This window comes from Pongo abelii, chromosome 6 (genome assembly GCF_028885655.2).
Source record: "Pongo abelii isolate AG06213 chromosome 6, NHGRI_mPonAbe1-v2.0_pri, whole genome shotgun sequence".
Taxonomy (NCBI): Eukaryota; Metazoa; Chordata; class Mammalia; order Primates; family Hominidae; genus Pongo; species Pongo abelii.
The window spans coordinates 80,289,931-80,315,193 of NC_071991.2; the positions used below are offsets into that span (position 1 = coordinate 80,289,931).

At 38.8% G+C, this 25,263-nt stretch overlaps 1 protein-coding gene across 2 annotated transcripts in view; it reads right to left on the bottom strand.

Moving 5' to 3' along the window:
- Positions 1-25,263, bottom strand: part of DYNC1I1 (dynein cytoplasmic 1 intermediate chain 1) — a 317,152-nt gene that overhangs the window by 64,162 nt on the left and 227,727 nt on the right. For both annotated transcript variants that reach the window (XM_024249962.3, XM_009242996.4), the window contains 2 exons: positions 6,020-6,166; positions 1,567-1,680 (listed from right to left, as the gene is read on the bottom strand). In XM_024249962.3, coding sequence (XP_024105730.1) covers positions 1,567-1,680; positions 6,020-6,166 — 261 coding nt within the window. The remainder of the gene's footprint in view (positions 1-1,566; positions 1,681-6,019; positions 6,167-25,263) is intronic.

Sequence of the window (25,263 nt, forward strand, 5' to 3'; positions counted from 1 at the left end):
ATAAATAGAGGGCTTGCTCTTATGTCTGTTTATAATCTTCAGGTTTTTAAAAGAAAACAAAACATTGCTGAGAATTTTAAGACAAAGTCATAAAATACCAATCCCTCCAGCCCTCTGTAATGTTAACGATCAGCAAAAATAGAGGAACTTCAATTGTAAGCGCTTATTAGCACTCTCTCCTTTTTCTCCCTAAAATTATTTTTAAAAAACTTAGTATTCTTTACATCCGTATTTTGTGGAGGCTTAGAGGAGGTTGGTTCTTCACAGTTTCCATATTTCCTTTTGTGTGTGTGCATGTGTGTGTGTATAATAATAATAATTATTATTTTTTGAAGAGACAAAGTCTCACTCTGTCACCCAGACTGGAATGCAGTGGTGTGATAATAGTTCACTGAAAACTCAAACTCCTGGGCTCAAGCAATCCTCCTGCCTGAGCCTCCCAAGCAACATGGACTACAGACATATGCTAGCACATCCAGCTAATTTTTTAAGTTTTAGTAGAAAAAGGGTCTTGCTCTGTTGCCTAGGCTGATCTTGAACTCCTAGGCTTAAATGATTCTCCCACCTCAGCCTCCCAAAGTGCTGGGATTACAGGTGTGAGCCACCGTGCCCTGTCTCCTTATGTATATTTTGAAACTTTAACTTCTTCTAAAATCGTGTGACAGATATTCTAGGGTTTTTATCCTGGGAAAGAATATGGGAATGTTAACATTGAGAATTATCTCCTAGATATCGTTTTGCAGTTTTCTTCATGTTTCCTTACATTTTTGTCAAAGGCTATAACAATGACTTCTTCTCTGTTGTTTTTGGTTGGAGGATAGTGAATACTGTTTTTTCACACAAAGAAATATGGAAAAAGCATGTGTGTATGTGTTCATGTGTGTATGCATATGTCTTGTGTGTTTGTCTACATACACATATCTTGCAAGTTGCATTTAGTCGACTCCCTTTGACAGCCCCTCCCACTTCTATTCCTTTGTTTGGTTCCCATTGTTGCAATCAGTATTGGTTTGCAGACTTTGGAATTTTTTCATTTTTGACTTCTCATTTACTGAGCAAGGAATGACAGGAGCCATACTAACAAACATTCCAAAGGGGAAAACAGATGGTTTCTTCATACACAAAGACTGTTGTCTAGGCTACAGACACAAGCAAGGGCTTGGATTTCTGTTTTGCTGGGTTACCTTCCCTCCAATGAAAGTACCCATAAGAGATTGCTCTGCTGAGCTCCAACCTCATTTGCATCTGTTCAACAATGCTGTAGGGTAAGTACAACTCATACCATAGGCAACTTCCATAATTACTATGATTTAGAATGGATTATTTCATTTTCACTTGAAACTGACCTAAGGATTAATGTATTACAATAATTACATGATTTGTGGTAAAGGAAATGGGTTTTGGCTTCAAGAGAAGATTGCTGAAAGCAAGCCCCACTCTTTCAAGTGCATCCATTGGTTTTAGCTCCTCTAGGATGTGAGGGTTTGGCTTTTAGGAACTATGTTCCATTAAGTAGGTATCTCTTTTAACCAGGATGGTGTTATGTGTAGGGAAAAACAAACCCACCTGTGGAGTTGAGAGCATGTCCAGGCTCCAGGAACACATTTTGCCATCAGTGGAGACAGTGATGAGGTTATGAGCATTCTGGGTCCCAACAACATTTACACAGTACACGGGATGCTGCAAAAACATAAACAAGGAGGATCAGAGACATATCCAAGAGGAAATGCTTACATTTGAGTGTCAAACACATTACTCTAAAACACAGATTAAAGAGTGACATAATCCTACTATAATACAAGCGTCAGGTCATTTGCTGCTTTTGATTTGAACCTGATTTCTTTCTAAAAGCTCTGGCAGCGACACATAATAGTGGAAAACTTACAAAGCTTCACCTTGCTCAGTCAGAATGCAATGCAGTGGAACAGAAGGAAGCTAGAACAAATGAGGTTTGATGGGGCAGAGGCAATGCAGGGAGGTGAATTTGAATTACCTGAATAAGTCTCCACTGCATAGTTTGGCTTCTAAGCTCAACAAAAGTGATGGAAAAAGACAGTCTTCAAAAGGGTAGAACTACTGACTTTTGGAAGGAATACATGTTACTAAATCTGGAGTTTAATGCATTATAGTCACAATGCCAAACATTTGTTAACATTCTTTATAAAAAGTGATTAATATTCATAACCATTTTAATCTAGGGGAGAGATACTAGTGGTGAGATTATTGGCACAATGTACCTAGAGAGATAAAATTAGGTTCTTCTATGTTACTGCAAAATCTAGGATAATAATATATTTATTTTTCAAAATACCGTTTGCAGTAGTATAGAGGCTTAGATTTGGCCAGGGCATTGCGAAAGGTCATTTATACATCCCAGCAACCATACACAAGATGTTGTAACCCTCTGTCATACTCTAGTGAGTTATCCCACTCTGCAGAATTCTAAACGGTAGGCTAAAATCATTGGCAGCTGTGTATTAAACACTAAATGGAAGGTTACCATGAGCAGAACCTACAGCAATTTGGGTTAGATTTCAGGCAGTTCAGCCATCAGTGGCCAAACCACACTTACTTGGTGCTTCTTTTTGCAAATAGCTGACAGTGTAAGTCTTACCCTTGGTGAGTTACTGTCCATAATACCTAGCCACAACTACAATGAAACAATATTTAATATTGGAAAGTTGATATTGTATAAAGGATGGTTCCCAAACTATTATTATCATATAAACTGCTGGTCAGAAGGAGTGGTAATAATCATCTAATGTAGCTACTCATCTGCCTCAACCAAGAGGTGGTCCAAACTCTGCTTAAACACCTTCCTTAAAGGGCAGCGAGTTTTCGCAGTATCCTGGGGGAGTTTTTTCTTCTACTAATGGGGATAAAGAAAGTTCAAGGAGATACTTTCAGTGCAGTGCCCTGTGGGACCAAACGAATCAAGTCAAAACAGTACAGCTTTTTGAATATTTATAGATAGTTGTTCCCTGTTACTCCTCTCTCTGCCAAATCTTTTCTTACCCAGACTGTCACTAATTCCTTCATCTGTTCCTTGGGTACCTGGTTTTCAAAACCTTCCCTATCCTGGTGAATCTCTTTTGAAAATGCTGTATTTTGTCTGATTCCTCTTCCAGTGAGGTTCTGAGAATAAAACAGAACAGTCTACCTATATTCTGACCAGCAGAATATAGAAACCTGGGTAGCATTGAATTATCACTTCTCATGTGATAAAAAATATGCCTGCATTTAATGCATGCTAAGATTACATCTGCTTTTTTGACAATTATATCACCTTTTTCCCCCATGCTGATGGACAGTCAGCTAAGTCCCTATGTCTTTCACACCATGTCCCTACTGAAACTTCCAAATGAATCAGCCTTAGTGGATCTGCACATAGTAAGTACAGCAGAGATCTGAAGCTAAATGTTATCCCAATCAGTTCTCTAAGTATCAGGAGGGCTGATTGGTTGTGGGATTGTAGGCAATGCTCTTTCCCAAGTCTCTGATGTATGTAGAGCCCCAGGCAGTGTATTATCAAGCCTGGAGCCACACAGCATGCTAACCTCTGTGTGGAAATCAAATGGAAGATTGGATGTAACAAATTTTCACCTGAAAATGGTATAGACTTAGTAAAATGGAAGAATGGGAAGGCAGGGTCCAAATACTGTTATGAACCTGAAATACATCTTGTTTTTCAACAAGAGTCCAGTGGGGCTTCTTTAATAACCACTGAGCAGCAACACAAATCATTAAACACTAACAGATTAAGACTCAGAAAGGTCCAGCAGAGAAAGAAAGCAAGTCTAGAAGAATGTGTAGAGCCATGTGCCCGGAGAAAGTGTGAGTGGCAGCCCCTCCCAGGCTTTAATCAGCACTACTGGCCTGTGCTTCCATGAGTAATAAAACTCAGTTTAAAAGAAAAAAGAGGTGTAATGAAACCAAAACAGAAGCAGACACTGGAGCATGCCTACACACACACACACATACACACACACACACACACACACACACACACACACAACTCTACCATTAAGGAAGAAGAAAGCTACAGTACACCTCATTTTTCCAGTATAGATGCCAGATTGTTTTTATTTATCTTGGAAATAAACTTACTGTGTGCCTGAGGGATTTTGTTTTACTTATGATTTCCCGTTGTCCCAAATGCATACGTGTGGTGGGTGTGAAAGGAAATTAGTGAGTAATCTGTGGTGGGCCTCTTTTTCCTTTTTGATCCTGGTACCAATCAGTTAGCCAATAGTGAAAGTTGAAAGACAGTCACAAAATTAACTTTTCACTTTTAGCTATAGATTAGAAAAAGCAAACAAACAAACAAACAAAACCCCCCGAAAAAAACCAAAACAACAACAACAAAAAACAGCAAAAGAGAAAAGTGGACAAGTTTTGTTTCTTTTTCCTCTTTTTTTTTTTTTTTAGAGGAAGTCTCCCTCTGTCGCCCAGGCTGCAGTGCAGTGGTAAAATCTCGGCACACTCCCACCTCCGCCTCCCGGTTTCAAGCGATTCTTATGCCTCAGCCTCCCAAGAAGCTAGGATTACAGGCGTGTACCACCACACCCAGCTACTTTTTGTATTTTTAGTAGAGACAGCGTTTCTCCATGTTGACCAGCCTGGTCTCGAACCCCTGGCCTCAAGTGATCCGCCTGTCTTGGCCTCCCAAAATGCTGGCATTAAAGGTGTGAGCCACCATGCCTGGCCTATTTTATTTTCTAACAGAAATAACATCAGTAAGTTTGATAATAATAGTATTTTAGTTGTGATGATCACACTCTAAGTTACTCGCAAAAGAAATGTTAATTTTTTGGAAGAGCTCCTGGTTTTGAATTTTCCCCAAAAGCTTACTGCTAAATGTTCTAACATTTGGATTTACAATTTCGGAAATTTCAGAAGATATGTTCAGAAATACACCAGCCACCCAAACAGGGCCAAGACATGGTTTCACACTACTTCACCAAACACCTGCATCAAGCCCACCTTCTCCTGGGCCACAATTTTCTGTTATTAGTTTGGGGAAATGGGGTAGGCAAAAGCAATTTCCCAAGATTCCCAAAAACTAGTTTCACCTGCATGTGTCTTTGGCCCCAGTCAATCAGAATTGGGGCTGACTTGGTATTTGTCATTTCCCATTGATAATCTTACAAGAGTAGGAGAATTTTTCTCCTCGTGGACTTAGCTAAACAGCTGGCAGTCCTTTTTCATGCCAGAGTGCTTTTGAGGCCAGCATATGAAACAAATGCAGCAAGCACATTAAGGAAATTGAAAACAAGAGTAAAGCTGTATCCTTGGGCATAATTTGGGCATTTCAGAGAAAGAACATCAGTTACCCTGAGTGTCAAGGTAGCAAGGATTGATGGAGACACGCCTGTCTTCTCATTCCTCTGAACAATTGCTGTACACAGCTGTCATTCTCTTAAAGAAAATGACAGAGTAGTTGTCTTATGAACACTATACTGAACCTCTTCTACTAAATTATGGGTAATGGTTTTGAGATGTTGACTTTTAACCCCAGGGATTATATTGTCATTGTAGACTTTATGTTGAGACTAACACCACACATTCCAGAATTTAAAGTCAAAGTACTCTCTCAAATCACAAATGGAAAAGGCCGGTTGGCAAAAGTCCCATATATCATCCCTTGATGTGAAATCCTTACTCTTCAGGATCTATTTGAAAATACGTGTTTCCACCTTATAATGTAAATGCATAGGGTTTCTTTGGGAAAACAATTCCACAGATGCCTCTTCCAAGGTTTCTCTTCACTGGTGGCCTTTGGGAGAGCCAAGGAGATCCTCCCTACATGCTAGCACATGGAGGTTATTAAGAGACATCCCTAAAGCCAGTGCTTCCTTCATCTACTTTTTACTCAACTTTTAGTTGGTCAGGATTCAATCATAATAAAGTAGATCTTCTCAACTTGGCATTACTGAAAACATCCATACTTTTTTGAGTAGAGTTATTTTCTCTTTCAGAGCCTGGCGGCTCACAGGGATATGGCAAAAATTTGCATTACCGTGTGTGCAGCAGCTGATAAGGGCGTCCGCTGCACTGGAGTCCTTCGATGACTGCGATTGTCCCAGAGGACAATCTGGCCCGAGTAAGTCCCACCAACCACCAAGTTAGGATGGAAACGGGCGAAGCAAACCGACATCACAGAGGACTGTCAGGGAAAAGGAGAGAGGGAGAGAGATGCAATGTGAAATGGTTGTAGGTGGCTTGTTTCTTCCTGAAAACAGTTTATCACATAAACTCAATACATCCTGGAAAACAAAAAAAACAATTTAAAGCTGGGACTGTAAAACTGCATAGTTACTAAGAAATTTTGTACATAGGCACAGGACTTTCTTTGGAGAGGCTGACCAATGGTTACTCCTTGAAATCTGAAATTTGAAGTCCTGTCCATTTTATCAAATAGGCATGAAACCTATCTTAAGTACATCATTGTTTTGTGGTCTGTAAATCTTGCTTTAGGAACATTTCCCATTTGTCACATAGAATTGCAACAGAACTAATATTAATTCTCCACTAAAGCGTTTACTAGGCAATTCTTTACTTTGAGAGCATGGCCACAACAAGTTACACAATTTGCAGTGTTGGTAAGGGCAGAGTAATTCTAGCTTCAAGGGCTTTAAGATGAGGTCTTCTTTTTGTTTTTCCCTTAATGTAGACTTCCAGGAAGTATACTGATCTCAGACTGATCCAATTGGCTCCTCCTAAAATTCCCTCACCTCCCATGGGCATTCTTCCTGACCTTAATTCTGCCCACTTCAGAAAATTCTTAATGTTATTCCTTGCCTATTTTAACAAACAACAGAAATGGATCTCAGTCCAGCTCTGCCATGGTCTGTCATAGTCTGTCACAAATGTGGTTTCTGAAGCTCCATAAAAGACTACTGGGCAGTACATTTTGTAGGAAATTACTTAGCTGAGATAGAACCATAATGCACTTAAAGTCAGAGAAGCTACTGTTCTGCATCTGCTAAGTCCATTTTGATTCCTACAGTACTTTTCATATTTGCATTTATAAGCTAAAGTAATTGTTTTTAGTGAATACATTTCATGCCTTAATTAAATTAAATGAAGTCACTGAGAACTTACCATGTATAAGGAAGGCACTGTACCAGGAATGGTAGGAATAAAAGGGTAGTCATTGCCCTCAGCAAATTTGTGCTCTGGAAAAAGGAACTAAAAAACACGGATGCAGATGAACAGATGGGCTACCAGTCCACACGGTGCCTTTGTGGAAAACAGAAAAAGGTATCCTCTGCAGAAACACAGTCGTATGGGCAGGTGTGTGCCTTGGCAAATGGAAAGTAAGATGGATTTTCATCCCCACGTGTTCCTTTGGCCTGATGTTCTTGTGCAGAGCACAACTTGCACACCGAAGTAGCAGCCTTGAATGTGATACATGCTATGACTAAATTGTAGGAGCATGTGGAGTGTGTGTGTGTGTCTCTGCGTTTGAGGGGGATAGGTGGAAGGGGAAGATTTGTTTTAGTTAGGGAGGGGGAGAGGAGGCTGGAAATGGTGAGATGGTTGGAAAGACCTCATGGAAGAGGATGAATCACACCTTGAAGTATATATGGAACATTCAAAGAGTGCAGAGAAGCAACAGGCATTCCTGAAGGATAGGATAATGAAGGAAAAGGACTAGAGGCAGCAAAATGGGACTTGTGAGCAGCTCATAGTCTTTTTTGGCTGGGAAGGGGCTTGCTTGGAAGAATCAGATAGTAGGAAGAGTGACTAAGAGATTGCCTGGGCTAGACAGCAGAAAGCCTTGAATGACATTATTTGGAATTTTTTCTATGGACAATGGTGAGAAATCACAACTTTTGGAGCAAATGAGTAAGAGGATCCAACGTCATAACTGATACGCCAGCAAAGTAGTAACAAAAAAACCCAAAACAAAAACCTATGACCTCTTTTTGACTAGTAAACTAAACATCTACTAAAAAAATAAAACAGAACAAGACAAAAAACAAGAAACCAAACCCAGATCTCCTATCAGCCTAAGGCTTCCTAGTTAGAAACAGCCTCAGATACTCTGAGGGAGAATAAAGAATGTAGACTATTTTTCAATGTCATGTTTCCCTACTTTGAATGATTTTCAGTTTCAATTCCTTGAACATGATTCAATGGAGAACATGCTCATGCCCCAATCTGGTTTTCATAAAGTTCAAGAATAACTCTCAATAATGATACTGAATTAAAGAAAAAGAAAATAAGGCTGGTCAGCTTCTTGTTTTACACATCCCACAGAAATGATTCTTAGCTTTCAATTGATGAAATTCTTATGTTGCTGGAGCTATGTTGGAAACTTTTTTTAAAAGCTTCAGAAAGATTTAAAATTATCCAGGTGGTATCAACAATTGAATTTACCAAAGCTCAAATCGATATGGATAAAGGAATGTCATTCAATTTTTTAAAATGCAGAATTCAACCACTTGATTGCTTCTGTGTTTCAGCTAAATCCAAGCAAATATCCCCCCCGCCAAGCTTGTACTGTTTGTTGAGACTAAACCAGAGGAAAACCAGCAGTGGAGGTATTTCTATAAAACTGAAACACATAGTTGGCAATCAACTAGAACCCAACCCTATATGGTGAGAACTCCAGTACCTACTTGTTCATTCATTAATTTGCTCATTCTTCATTCGTTCATTCATCCAACACTTACCACCAACAAAGGACTATTAAACCATTTCAAAAAATTTTAAATGTCACAAAAGCCCTCATCTCAAATTCAGAATTCTATTTAAATTTGATAAAAAGTCAAGTTAATGCTAAAAAAGAGTAACACCATCTTGCAGCACCAGAGTTCTGCCTCCAGAGTCTACTTTGTTTTGCTGCAAACCTATTTTTACAATATAACCATGAGGAAAAAGATTAGATTTTTTTTTTCATTTTCTATTTGGAAGATGAGGTATAGTTATGTTCATCAATTTCACTTATATCTTAAGCTCAACATATTAATTATATATGTATTACATGACATATATGTTAAAATATATACAGATATATTTACATATCTATTCTGTGTTCAACACAGATCTCCAGGGTACACCACACTATGCACTATCATTCATGTAAAAATGCTAATGTAGTAAGATCTCAATTGTCTAGATGTAAACTTGAGAATTCAGTCATTTCACAAGATGTCTTTACATACCCTGATATTTGATGTAATGGTGGCCAACATTTGGATGAGTGAGTTAATTTTTTTATTTTTCATCCAAAAGTTTTCTTGCCTTGTTATTCTATAAGAATATATGTGTATAGATACATTTATAGTCTTAACTACAGTTTGGACAATGAGAGCTCCTCTTTTAATTTGGAAAGTCTACATCAACAATCCTCAGAGTAAAAGGTCTCAGAAACCTTTTACTGTTGCAACCCCCTGCTGTTCACACAGCTACCTATCTAGTCATTGCTGTTGCTGCTGATTGTCATAGAATTTACTGACTGTGAGTAAAAAGAGCAAATGATATCATCCTGTCAATTATCTCTATTTGGTTAAAAGTAAAAAAGCATTTCAGAAAAATTGGTTGACACTACTAAAAAATGTGGGGTTTTTTTGTCCTTCATTTTTAACAGTACATTTTTCTGGAGATAAAATCTAAAAAAACATTATTAGTAACACCATTGTTATTTTTAAAAATTTCATTACTTCCCTATGTAGTTGAAATTTTATATTAAGTTATTTAGTGTTATAATAAAGCATTATTAAACTAAGGCTAATAAAATGCAGACAAACAATTAACTGGAAACAAGAAGTTTCCTTGCCTTGTTCTTCTATAAGAATATATATGTGTATAGATATTTTTATAGTCATATTTCCTATTTTATTTTATTCCTTAAAATGTTAATGCCTTAGAATTACTTTGAAAAATAACGTATGGCCTTTAAAAATTCAAATTGAGCTGGGTGCAGAGGCTCACACCTCACTCCCAGAACTTTGGGATGCCAAGGTGGGAGGATTGGTTGAGCCTAGGAGTTCGAGAATAGCATGGGCAACATGGTGAAACCCCATCTCCACAAAATATTTAAAAAAGAAAAACCAATCAAGTAGTTTACGTGAGTGGAAAATAATTACAAAGTTGGTGAGGCTCTTTCAATAATGTTAACTCATCAAAGTAATCTTTCCTGACACTACGGTTGAACTCTATTTTCACAAGGCTATTGATTTCATTGATGTGGCCATATTGTTGGTCAAATCAGGGGCTCAGAAATACGATGAGCTCATGTGTAACAAGCTTGATGAAAAACTGGTCAGACTGACTGTCAATATTCCAACACATATAACACAAAGACAGTGTTACATTAGGAATCACAATTTCTAAGAGGGCAAGCATCACATTTTGATTATTTGCACAATATGTTCCTCCCAAGTTCGGACAAGCAAAATTTTGAGACTATATTTTGAAGACCAAGCCATCTCTGTTGACAGTTTCCAATGTTTTTAGCAGATGCCTTAGCCCAGAGGCTCCTGAGAAAACAGTTTGTTTTTTAATCCTGAGCAGATGGCCCAGTTACTGGCTGCCCCTGCAAAGACAGACCACCTCTTATCCATATAGCCACATGTTCACTTGCACACGAGCTGACCCACTAAGCAGAGTTCCACCTCTTCATCATCTATTTAAAGAGAAGTCAGTTTATTTTACACCATTCACAGGGAATTCCACAGAGATGAGGGTGAGATTCAGCTTGGAATGTCTCCCTGCACTCACCGCACACCATCACTACATTCAATTCAAGTTAGCCCAGACCCGTCTTTAAGTGGCTGTGGAGGCTGTTTTCTATTTTGTAGAGCTAATCCAGGCCAGCTTAGAGATGGTACTTCCCCTTAACCACAGACCCAGATGCCCAGGGTGAACAACCTTTGGTCATTCCTGGCTGGGAAGCTTACCCTCTAGGCTCCCATTTGATCTGGTTGCCTGTGACCTTCCATGCGTGGCACTCTGCCCACTCCCCAGCCATCATGCCTGGGTGGGAGAAATAAGGGTTCTGCTCTCAAAAGCATCTCCTATTTCAAGTACCATCTCTTCTGGGGAGAGGATGGTCCTCAGGGAGGGACTGGTCATATTGTTGCCATATGCTGTTTAATGGTGGCTGACGTTTTATTTGCCTAAAAACAAATGCTTCACTGTCAGAGGGCTTTGAGGCAGACAGATCAGATGCTTCTAGCTACTAGTGAACTAGTAGGCATTTCTGCAAGTACCTAAGAAACCCACAAAGATATTTCTTTTGTTAATGGAAAAGTGTATTTGGAGAAGACTGCTGTTGAAAACCCCTCCTATAGGCAATCATGTAGCACCAGGCATTTGGCAATATGGAAGGTGTGAAGCTGGTCAAGACGACATGAGTCATGGGTCAGGCACTTAACTTTAATTGAGATGAAGGGAAAGGGTCTTTTTTTCTTTATATTATTATTATTATTATTATTGAGACAAGGTCTCACTCTGTCACCTAGGCTGGAATGCAATGGCACAGTCATAGCTCACTGTAGCCTCGACCTCCTGGGCTCAAGTGATCCTCCTGCCTCAGCCTCCTGAGTAGCTGGGATTACAGGCACATGCAACCACACCGAGGTAATTTTTAAATTTTTTTTGTAGAGATGGGGTCTTGCTATGTTGCCATGGCTGATCTCAAACTCCTGGGCTCAAGCAATCTTGTTGCCTCAACCTCCCAAAGTGCTGGGATTACAGGTATGAGCCAACATATCCAGCCTCTTTTTTCTTCTAAAACTCTCCCTTCCTCTCTCTAAGTCTCTGTCCTGGGGTGCACAGGCTATTCTTCTAAATTCTAAGAGGAGTAAACATCTATCAAAGTTATCACCCCATTAATGTGGGGATGCCCTGGAGCAAAGTTTGAGTTAGTTACCTGCTCCTTCTTGACACTCTTTATACTAAGAAATAAAAAGCAGCTGATTCTAAAATTTGATTTCCCATAGATTAGAAACCCATCATCCTGATAACCTTTCTTAGAATTCCTTGGAATTTTCATGGCTTTCAGTATTTAGACTCTGTCATGTGCCTTGTCCTGGCTTTTATGCTGAGAATACAAAGGTAGTGTGCAAACCACAATGACTTACCATTTAACATCCACTAGGTTGGCTATAATTTTTAAAAATGGAAATAAGCGTTAGTGACAATGTGGAGAGATTGGAACACTCATTACAATGCTTGTGGGAATGTACAATGGTGCAGCCACTCTGGAGAACAATCTGGCAGTTCCCCAAAAAGTTAAACATAGAATTATCATATATCCCACCAATTCCACTCCTAGGTATATATACCCAAGATAATTGAAAAAATATGTCTACACAAAAAACTTGTGCACTAATGTCCACAGCGGCATTATTCATAATTGTTAATAAGTGGAAACAACTCAAATGTCCCTCAACTGAGGAATGAATAAACGAAATGTGGTAAATCCATACAATGGAATGTTTGGCAATAAAAAGAATAAAGTACTGATGCATGGTATAGCATGGATGAACCTTGAAATCATTATGCTAACTGAAACAACTCATAAAAGGCCACTTATTGTATGATTCCATTTACATGAAATGTCCAGAATAGGCAAATCCATAGAGTCAGAAATCTGAGTCGTGGTTGCCTAGGGCTGGGCTTGGAAGGAGTGAGGAATGACTACTAAATATGGGATTTCTTTATGTGATGATAAAAATGTTCTGGAATTAGACAATGCTAATTGTCCAACTTTGTGAATATACTAAAAAAACACAAAATTGTATGTTTTAAAAGGGTAAATTTGTGGTATGTAAAATATATCTTAATTGTTAAAAGTGTGCAGACATGTTTCTGACCTCATGAAACTTACCAACCTTATTTGTTATCTTCAAGACAACTGTGTCTGTACTCCTTGGATCACTCTTTCCTCAATCAATTATTTCTCCCTGTTTCCTTCTTCCTGAGCATCATCTTCAGTTTCTACTTCCTGAGAGGCAGGGAGGTAGAAAGGGAGGATTGGCAGACCCAGAGTCCCAAGAACTGACTTTCTGCTCTGACACCTTACTAGCTGTGTGATTCCTTTAAGCCTTAAGTTGTTTGTTTGCATATTTGAGGGACACATTTTCAAATTATTTATTTTTAAAATTGTGGTGAAATACTCATAACATAAAATTTGTTACCATCCTAACCATTTTCAAGTGTACGGTTCAGTGACATTAAACATATTCACATTGTTGTGCAACCATCACCATCATCCATCTCCAGAACCTTTTGATCTTCTCCAATTGAAACTTGGTACCCGTTAAACAATAACTCCTCATTCCTCCCCCATCCCCCATCCCTCATCACTCTTCACCAGGCTCTGGTAACCACCATTCTACTTTCTGTCTCTACAAATTTGACTACTTGAGGTACCTCATATAAGTATTATCATATAATATTTATCCTTTTGTGATTGGCTATTTCACTTAGCATAATGTCTTCATGGTTTATCTATGTTGTAGCATGTGTCAAAATTTCTTTCCTTTTTAAGGCTGAATAATATTCCATTGTATGCATAAACCACATCTGGTTTTATCCATTCATTCATCAATGGACACTTTCTGGCTATTGTGAATAATGCTGCTAAGAATATGGGTGCACAACTAACTCTTTGAGATCCTGCTTTCAATTATTTTGGGTACATACCCGTAAGTGGAAATGCAAGATCATAATGTAGTTCTATTTTTTATTTTTTGACAAACCATCACACTGTTTTCTATAGCAGTGATATGGTTTGACTGTGTCCCCACTCAAATCTCATCTTGAGTTTCCACGTGTTGTGGGAGGGACCCAGTGGGAGGTAACTGGATCATGGGGCAGGTCTTTCCCATGGTGTTCTTGTGGTGGTGGGTGGGTATCACAAGATCTGATGGTATTATAAGGGGGAGTTTCCCTGCATGAGCTTTAATTTTTATTTTTATTTTTATTTTTTGCCTGCTGCCATCCATGGTAAGACATGACTTACTCCTCCTTGCCTTCCACTATGATTGTGAGGCTTCCCCAACCACGTGGAACTGTAAGTCCATATTAAACCTCTTTCTTTTGTAAATTTCCCAGTCTTGAGTATGTTTTTATCAGCAGCGTGAAAACGGACTAATGCAAGAGTGGCACCATTTTACATTCCACCCACAATACATAAGGGTTTCAATTTCTCCATGTCCCTCACCAACACTTGCTATTTTCTGTCCTTTTTTTTTTTTTGGCTTTCTTTTTAGTACTAGCCGTTCTAATGGATATGAGGTATCTAAGCCTTATTTTTTTTGTTATAATAGGAACATGACAGTTCTTGCCCTACCTATGAAACAGGCATTTTCTTTGCCTATTTTCCCTGGGGCTGTTGGAAGATTTGAATTAGGTAATGTAGTTTAAAGACAGATAAACAATATATTCCCATATAGAATTAGAAATTACTACCTCCTGATTCAAAGAAACATCTCTAAACACTATAAGTAGTCCAGAGGACTCCTCTTGCTCAACAAATCTTTCTCCAATAATTTCAGTAGTAATTCTTGGTCCTGCCCTGTTGATGGAGGTTGTCCTGATGATCTAGTAACACATGTTACTACATCATTTCTTATGTGGTTTAACTATTTTAAGTCCTTATTCTTGACAGTTCTTTCACACCTTGAATTAGAGCTGGACTCTATTGATCTGTGATGTGACTTTACATCTAATTATTACTTATTCATCATTTACAGGTACCCTTCAGATAATTTTCTAAATAGTACTACTCCAAATTCACCTGTACCTTAGCATCTGTTGGGAGGCTTTAAAAAATCTCAAATGCTCAGGCCACATCCTATACCAATTTAGTCAGAATTTCTGGGGGTGCGACTGGGGCATTAGTATTTTGCCGTCAAGTGTGAAAAGTACTGTTTTTTGGAGAGTTCATAAAAAAAAAAAAAAAAACATTGGTTACTAGAGGCTGGAATAGAAGGACTGGGGAGATATTAGTCAAAGGATATAAAATTTCAGTTAGATAGGAGGAATAAATTCAAGAGATCTACTGTACAACATGGTGACTACAGTTAATAACAATGTATTATATATTTAAAAATTGCAGAGAGTAGATTTTATGTGTTCTCACTACAAAAAATGACGTGTATATTAAATAGCTTGATTTAGCCCTTCCACAATGTATACATATCAAACAAAACATCATGTTGTATACCATAGATATATACAATTTCGCTTAATTCACAAAGAAACAAAAAACACAAACCCCTGAGTCCTCACTGTGATATACTTAATCAGAATTTCCAAGGTAGACATCTAGTGATCTGTGTATTTAACAAACCCATCTAGGTGCTTCATATCATATCCAGGAGAAAAATGGAAAACACAGTTCTAAAACAATTAATTCATGGAGTATGACCCATTGTCATTGTGGAATAAGTTTCCTTCCGCATCAATGTAGGTCTGGATATTTCCCTTATGGAATAGTGTCATTTTCACAACCAGCCCAACTGAGAAACTTATGATATGTTCCTCTGCTAGAATACCATTCCTTAAATTCCTTCAAGGTTACTTGCTAGTTTTTACATCTCTCCTTGTTTCTCCTCCCCACTGAAATAATTAGGCTCTTAGAAAATGATAAATAAAAATGAAATGAAGGTTTAGGTCCCAACTTCTCTTCAGCATCACTCTCCAGGTAGACACTAGGAGTTTTCTTATTTATTGTCAGGAATGCTAATGAACATGATCACTGTCACCCTCGGCTACATGGCTATTTACTTGCGGCCAGCATTCCAAAATTTTTGCACACTTACTAAGTAAGTGTCAAGCATATACTACACATCGCTGTACCAGTCTTACTAGGTGGGTAATTTTGCCTATATTTTTTTTCGGATTAGGAAACCCAGGCTCAGAGAAGTAAGCCACTGGCTTAAGATCAAATTAATAGTAAGTGGCAAAGTCCAGATTTGAACCACAGCTTGGCTGACTTTGACACCAATATACTGTGAAAACTTGCATCGGTTGAATGCAGGTGCCTTTTCTCTTTGAGACACGGGTCCCACCTGAGCACTACATTTCTTACTTCCTCACCTCTGTGGGACTGGTACTCACAGGCTAAGCCTCATGCATACCCAGATGGCAGAGAGGGCTTGTGGGCTCCCTGCCTGTTACAGTGGCCTTGGCAGTGAGTCTCTGACCTCTCTCCAGTTCAGTTTCTGCTGCTGGTATAGAGATCGCTCACCTCACTCAGCTCCCAGCCTATCAGTTGCGACAGGTGATAACAGAGTTAATTATTAGCAATTGTGGTGATATTTACCATGAGGTGGGTACTTCCTGCTGGGAACTGATTGAGAACAATTAATCATTTCAGGAGAGTCTAATGAACAGCTAGCAGCTTGGAAACCAGTTGGGTCACTCCTGACAAGCTCTGCATTGACTGCCACTTTGGGAGAAAATGCTTTGTTTTCACCTTGTCACTATATAACCAAAGGAAAAATGCCATTACAATCCAACAAGTTCTTTTGATATTGAGTGTGTCTATTCCTCAAAATAATTACGTGAATAATTATTTATTATTATGAAAAGTGAATAGGGCTGCTATTGTGTACTTTAACAAAAAGTGGAACTTCTTACTTACAGACATAAACAAAGGACCTGAGGAACATTCTTCTGAACTCACATGATATGAAATAATATGCATACTTTTTTCACAGTTGTCTCATTGAGAGATAGAATCATCTTCGGCAAAATGGTCATATTTTGGAAATAAAAGGATGGCTTGCATTTAGGAAAAAGTTCAAAAATATCAATATCTGACAATAATGCTCACTGAAGCATGTTCAGATCAAAGGTGGCTTTTTCAGTACTGACTGCCAACAGTTCACTAAAGTTTCTTGTCTCTTTTTTAGAAAATATAAAACCCAAGTTGCTAGGCCTAGACTGGAATAGCGATGTGGTACAAGGCGAAGGCAAACTTTGTTTTATTTATAGAGATAAAAAATAACAGGAAGAGATAAAGAAATATTGTTGCCTTTGTATGTTAAAAAGCAACAGTTTTCTTCAAATCAAATGTCTAAATCCTGCTTAATTAAGAGAAAGGAAGTTGATATTTGGTTATGGTGTGTGTTGACATCCACCTCTTTGATTTATGAAAGTATGAACTAGAGAGAACAGATTACTCAAGACAGAAGAAAGAGTTCCAATTTGACAGGAAAAAGTGTAGGCAGCATTAACTTCGGTGCTTGTTAAAACATGAAGGATTAGTAGCAAAAAGGGAGGGAAGACTTGTGAATGTCTCCAGCTTAGGATCTTCAGAAATGTTTGGGGTTTCTTAGAATGGCTCACCCAACCACATGAAAGTGACACTAAGGGAGTCTGCCACACGACTTCTCTAAATCCAGAGCTGGGACTGCTGTACACTGACATCAAACCATCTTACTTGAAGTGTAGCCACAAATTAAATTTATTTTTATTGAAAAAGTACTAAGTCCTTGCAAAGGGGGAAAATATAGCATTCAAAAATATGGTGCTTCCTCCTCGTTCTTGACAGAGCAAGCATGTAAAAAAAGAGCCAGCTTCTTAATCTACGTTCCCTTCCTGGGCCATGTAAAAGAAGCAATAACGTTCATCAGCTACAGAATCCAAGAGAAGAATTCAGTTATCAGGTATTATTTTTTACCAGCACAATACAAAAAAATAAGCTAACCAGATTCAGAACTGTTGTATTGGCAAGAGTGTCTAAAAACAATTGCATCATATGTGTTTCCTGCTTTGGACAATTTCTTTTTGAATTTGTAGGATTCAGGGTTTGTTGTTTGAGGAGGCTGAGAAAGAAAGAAAAAAATCCAGTCTCCATATGTCACTCAATCCCTTGCTGGTAAAATAAATCTACATTTGGAGGATCCACCCAAAGAGTCATGGACTAGCCCACATTAGATCATTACCAAGGCACTTAGGTCAGAAATTATAGGGAGACCATTAAAAAAAAAACAAAAACCTAAAGTGTTCTACTATGCACAGCGTCTTCACATGGTTTTTCTGAATGACTGTGGTGGTTTTGCCAGCTGTGACAGTACACAGAATCAGTTGGATCATTCTAAATTTAGCAAGAAAATAAAATAATTTGGCAAGAATAGGTCCTTCTTCATATTAAAACTATGTGGTGAATATAAACCTTGGGGAAGACAATAAGAAGTGAAGCCCTACACCCAACAAAGCAATGAGGCCAAAGGTAGAAACAGTCTTAGTGAAGATTTGTCTTTTTCTATTTGCCTAGAATGACTTAAATATGCTTATGTCTAAGGCACAAAGATGAACCAGGTGACCTCTAGGACTATGTCTACCTTGGTGGTTCTGTTGATAAACTGCTACTTTGAAGTACTAAAAAGAACTTGGAAAAACTGGATTTAAGTGCTTACTATAAGATATATGGAAGAGACAAGGGTAAACTTATGTTTTAAATTGTTAACCAATCCCAAATCTCACTGAGCCCTCAATTTCTACACCATTGTCGTGTCCACCGAAGAGTCTTTGAAGTTTTGCAAGAGATCCATAGACCGAGAACGGCTGCAGCATAGAAAAGACCAGAAATGTGTCCTTGTGGGTTCATTTCTAAGCTGAAGGCAATTCCCTCTTACCACAACATTTATGTGTACTTGGAAATTCAACAGACAAATGGGAATCAAATTCCCCAGAGTTCAACCTGAGCTGGTTTTTAAAAGGACAAAATAACAAATCAAGAGATAAAGAAAAATATGTGAATAAAAATTCTGGGGGGGATCAAATGATTAAATTTACAACACTTCAGGGATTTTTCTCGGTCCACAAGGGAAATACTATTTTCAATCATAAGACGTAGGATGTACACATTAAGGGGCATTTACATAGAGGCTGAAATTTCCAGTTCAGGAAAAAGAGTCTAGAGGCATATTAAAGACCATCTGTCTGTAGGATTCTATTCTGAACCATGTTCTTCATCGAATTTATATGGGAGATATTATGGGTCAGCTAGAATAAATGTGATAATAAATTCCTAAACATATGTTAGAGTACACCCAATGTATGTGTCAGTCAATTACCATAATAAAAAGCAACATTTTGCTTCATATAAATCTAAATTAAAATGCACAAGGGCAGTATTTTTTTCTTTTCCCTAAAAAAGAAAAAAATGATTTTATACAAAGAATAGGAACAGATTTCCCAGTAATTTGTGCTTTGTGCATAGACTTGTGATGATGAGTCTTTTATCTTTGGAATTGTTGATTGGTGAGATTCATAAAGTGCCTGGTGCAATTCTCCAGGAGTTGAAAAAAAGGAAGGTGTTCAATGATCCTGTGGAGCCAGGAATAATATGAAACCAGATAATGAAGAGTTAAGGAAAGCTTCTAAGCCTGCTAATGAACTCCATCCTGCCCTGGTAAGACCACCCTCCTTTTAAGTAAGAGGTAATTTAATATGCATCTAACTCAGTTGTGTTTGGGCTTCATCCAATCTATGAGTATCAGTGTGATAAATTATAATGAATTGTCTGCAGTACTTCACAAAGTGACTATAACAGACCTGAAAAACAAGATCCATAGCTTGATTTTCCAGCTTCCTTTGAATATTTTCTGCCCTATTCCTGTAAGAACATTCCAAAACTTGAAAATATTTCTTATAGCTCCCCACACTGAAAGTTATGTGCTTTGAGCCCCATTTGATTAGATCCACAGTTGTTGGCTGTCTCTATTAAATCAAGCCCCACACTTGAAAATGACACCAAGAGTGAGACCAGCCAAATAATATAGCAAGAGAACTAACATGGCTCCTTTAGTTTCCAAAGGGTTTCTTTACATGTTAATTTCCCTTTGTAATCCACACGGTGTGCTGGGAAGCAGGTTAGTGAAAGGCACTGGGTTCCTATTTCAGATTCCGAAAAAGCAGCTGGAACCTTACATGTCTGCTGGGAGAAGGGGCAGAAAACGAAAAGGGAGTCAGGAGACTCACGTTCTGGAAAGACTCTCTTTCTATAGCTGTGTCACTTTGTTCATGGCACTTAACTCCTTTAGGACGTAGTTTCTTCAATTAAGTTAAGGGCCACTGCCTGAGAGAACAGGCCATCTTCCCTTTCTTTAATGGCTGTAGAGAGTTCCAGCTCTTCAGAATGCAAAAGCATGACTCTATTCTATAGATGAGTCCTCCTAAGTAAAAAATGATTTGAATGTCATTAAGCTGTTTGTTTCCTGCTCTGGTCAGAGGACAGCAGCCCTTAGGGTAACACACAAAGGTTGTGGGGAAGGGACAGGATGTGATTTTTTCCCCTTCATCCTAATCATAGGATACAGATGTAGTGGAAAGATCCATGAACTGGTACTCAAGACTGATTTTCTATGTGAAAATCATGTTAATTCTATTGGGCTTAATTTCTTCATGGGTACAATAAAATGGATCCTTTGGAGTTGGAAGCCTCAGAAGGGCAGGAGATGGGCTTCTCTTCTCTCTGTGTTGTTCTTTGTGCCTAAGCCAGTTCCTAAGATTTGGTAGGCATTAGCATTAATTTGCTCTTGCTGCAGTAACAAATTACCTGCTAATCCCAGCACTTTGGGAGGTAAAGGCCAGAGGATCACTTGAGCCCAGGTGTTCAAGACCAGCCTGGGCAACATGGCAAAAACGTGTCCCTACAAAAAATACAAAAATTAGCCAGGCGTGGTGGTACATGCCTGTAGTCCCAGCTACCTGGGAGACTGAGGCAAGAGGATCACTAGAGCCCAGAAGGTTGAGGCTTCAGTGAGCCGAGATCATGCCACTGCACTCCAGCTTGGGTGACAGAGCAAGACCCTGTCTCAAACAAAACAAAACAAAACGAAACAAAAACAAATTATGACACACTTAGTGGCTTAAAACAACATAAATTTATTATCTTACAGCTCTGGAGGTTGGAAGGACTAAAATCGAGGGGGAGGCAGTGCTACGTTTCTTTTTGGAGGGTATAGGGGAGAATCAACTTCTTCGCCTTCTTTCCAACTTCTAGAGGCCACCCTCATTTCTTGCTTCATGCCACCTTTCACCCTCAAAGCCAGCAAGGGTTGGTTGAGTCTCTCTCTCACATCACACCTTCTGATTCTGCTTCCATCATCCCATCTCCTTCTCTGAGTCTGACACTCTTTGCCTCTCTCTCTCTTTCACTTATGAGATCCCTTGTGATTACATTGGGCCGACCCACATAATCCAGGATAACCCCCCCATTTCAAGATCCTTAATTTGTGAGATTTTGGGGTACCCATCACCTGAGCAGTGTACACTACACCCTATTTGTAGTCTTTTATCCCTCACCCCCATCCCACCCTTCCCCAAGTCACCACTAAGGAACTTACTCATGTAAGCAAACACCACCTGTACCCTAATAACCCATGGAAAAAAATTTAAAAAAATAACAAAAAAAGATCCTTAATTTAATCCTATTTGCAAAGTCCCTTTTGCCACTTGAGGTAACATTCACAGGTTCCTGGTATAAGAATAGAGATGTCTTTGGGTGGCCATTATTCTGTCAGAGTGGTCAACAAATACTTGATAAACTTGTAAATATTTTGAGAAAATGATAAATTAAGCACTTCAAAGTATATGTAAATTCAGCTGATTCCCACAGCTCATCACTAGCTAAAGTCATGGTCACATATATACTATACACTCCCAGACAAACAACCTTCATACTCACTTGAGCTCATGTTCACCTGAGTTTATGTTTTGGCTTTAAAAATTTACCCTAATTCTATTTCACTTTCTTTCACCTGATAGAATATAATCAGTTGTGAGATTTTCCTAAAAAGGTTAATTTGAATTGTTTACTCCCATATTGAGACAGCTAAAGTTCCAGGCAGAATAGAGATTTAAAACTCCTTTCTACTTCCTATCTCATACTAAACTCCTTTCACAATTGCCATTTCAAACAGATCAACCAACAAAAAAAGAAAGGATGGTAATCTTCAGACGGAAGCAGAGACGCACAGAACATACTGTAGACCTACTAGTAAAAACCCAAACTCTGCTGTTATTTGCAACTCATGAGTGCATATACCCTCTTCCTTCAAAATAAATCTTTCAAGCCTAAATTACATTAGTGGAACTACTCTCTCAGTAGAGGTGCTATCAACCATCACATCAATCACAATCCATATACCTTCTGTCAAAACTTTTTCAAATTTGTTCTCATGGCATGAAAAAAATGTAACAATAAGCTTCCTGCCACTGTCCCCAACCCTCCTCTCACCAATGCAGATAAAATTTCAGGATAGTTTTGGCAGTCCATAGGAATATATTTTCATTTTTTAAGTTTTTCAATTGCTTTGAAGCAGTTGACATTTTATGCTGATCGGTATGTGTCACTTGGGCAAACTTCTACCCGTTTTCTACCAGTACAATTACAGGGATCCCGTCTTATCTTTAAATTAACCGTAGCTTCAGAAAGACACTCCAACCTATTATATTTTCCCAATACCAGTTATACCAATGTATCATATATATAACTGGTGTCAAAGACTAATTAGGAATAATTGAAAGTTAATTGAACAGTACACTCAAGTATGTTGACAGAAAGATATGTCTTGAGAACTAGATCGACACACACCACCCCTTCAAAATTTTCTATGTGAGGCGTTCTCTTCTTTTAAAATTGGCAGTGATACCATATCAATGACAAAATTCACAGATTTACTTATTGTTGGACTTAAGTACAAATAGAATATTTCTGTGTGGGCTTGGAGGAAATAACTGCAAATTTCACAAGGTGAAAATTCTCCTGAGCAATTTTTCCTGTAGTTCTAGTAGGTTATTTAATATTTGGCACCTACTTTGAGCACAGATAAATATCCTACAGTGGGTTTAACATAGCACATAACTCTCACTGAAGAATGTGAATTTCTATGGGAAAATCTAGTTCAAAGGCAAAAAACCCCTCTACTTTATTTAAGTTATTTTTTCCTTAGTTAATTCCATGTTCTTGAGCATGAGACCTAAAATGAAAAGAAACTGGGCAGATTGGTACATATTAAGTATAGTTAATATCAAGAACTAAGGAAAGTAAGCACAAAATAAAAGTTGAATTCTAAATAACTAGACTACTTCCACAGTCAAGAAATGTCACCCCTTGGTGGCAATAACATCTTTCTTATGGCAAATGCAAGGTACCGTGGAAAGTTCTACTGTGCTTACATTTGTCAGGTCAAATACAGTGTTGAAGAAATTGGTAGAAAGGCAAAAAATAAAACTACCTTTTCTGAAGGCAATCAGGCCAGGAAGGCAATAAGAATTCAATTTTCCCGTATAATTTGAATAATGAACTCAGTTTTCCACTCCCCTTCCAAAATGTAGATAACGGCTGTAGCTAAGCTCAAAGTTGTCACACATCTGGAAGACTATTTTAAAATATATTTAAAATGTTTTGATTACATGATGCCAAGCATCTGGCAATGCAAACTTCTTTAGGTGTTTTTCTTTTACAGATATTCAGCCCTGTATAGACAGTCATTGTGCTAGATTTTGAGCTACTCGTTTTATTTGTACAACAACAAAAATATGTATGCAAAGGTAAAGCTTTCCTTATGATTTTGATTAGGTAGATTTAACCTAATGACATTAACAGAGTTGCCATTGATTCTTATATTACTTGAACCACCCTCTAGCTGGGCTCTCTGTCTACCCCCAAAAAGCCCGTCAGAGGCTTCTATTGGTCAGACTCTCCCCAGGAACAGTATTTCTCAAACAAACAGCATTCACTCACTTGTCTAAATAGTAACGGACTTTATTGGTTTCATTCCACAGCAAGGATGAGGAAAAGCGAGGCTTCTAGTTTTTCCTGCCTAATAAGAACCAGGCTTAGGAATACCTGTGGTTCACCAGCCATCCCCAAACATTTGCAGGATCTTGAGGTAGGAGGTAGGTATTCTTCATGTGAGGTCGCCTCCCTCCTAATGGGAGCTAGCTCGGACTTCCAAAGCCCTTTTCCACAAACGAACCTAAACATTCCTGCCTCTGCTCCACTGACCACCTTAAGTCAGGTGACACTGCAGCGGCTGGGGTGTTCTGGGTCAACCATGCACTAGTTATTTGTTTTGTACCATGCATTCTACCTCAGATCACCTATTCTTGCTTTTGACCTAGTGGGGCAGGGACAGATTCCTCAAAGGCAAGGAACAGGTCATATTTATCATTGTAGCTTCAGTACCTAGCACAGTGCTAGGTTCAATAAATATCTTGAATTGCTCTGAATAAAATGTCGTCTGGGGAGGCCAAGACGGGTGGATCACCTGAGGTCAGGAGTTTGAGATCAGCCTGACCAACATGCAGAAACCTCATCTCTACTAAAAATACAAAATTAGCCGGGCGTGGTGGCTCATGCCTATAATTCCAGCTACTTCGGAGGCTGAGGCAGGAGAATTGCTTGAACCCGAGAGGCGGAGGTTGTGGTGAGCTGAGATCGTGCCACTGAACTCCAGCCTGGATAACAGAGTCAAACTCTGTCTTAAAAAAAAAAAAGTCATCTGCCCCAGTGTTGAGGTAAACAGCATTACATTTCAAACTTGAAATATAATTAAACAGGTGGTCAGGTTTGAGTTTAAGCAGTGTTCACAGTGTAGAAGGCATGAATAGCAGATCAGTGGGAGAGGTCTGCAGAGCTCTATTTGCAAAAGGGTGCTACTGGAACAACAGAAAAGACTGTATTTGTTATGAACAAGTGGAGTATCCAGCCTGTGTGTTTAGGCTTCCTTGAGACAAAGAATACACACTTTGGGGGAGAGAATCATTTTTGTCTCCTTCTTCATGGAATATGCCCTGACTCTGCTGGCCTCAGTTCTGGAAGGCCCAGGGCTACTCAGGGGTCTAGAGCATCATCAGCAACAATGGCACGGCAGCAATGGAAACCAGCACCTAGTGGTGGAGCTTGCTCTGGAGTGGGTGAGGCCAGCCCTCAGATGCTAATGGGGACAGGGCAGAGAGCAAGGCCTTGGGGCTTGAGTGCTGGAGTCATTGCAAGCTGCTTTTAGCTTCATGGGCAGTCATTGGAACCTTATTCATGAACACATTTTCAATATCCTCTGAGAACTCCCAGGAAAAAAGTGGGAGAATGTGAAGACCCCAGAGGGCCTAAGTTGCAAATGAGGTGAGGACCAGAGAAATATGTTTTACTCTGTTAATATGACTTCATTTAAAAACCAGTGTGCTATGGTCTAGGAAAACCTGTATTTGATTGATTGCTAGATAGACAGATAAACAGACAGATAAATAGATGGAAAACAAATTTGATGTTATGAAGCAACA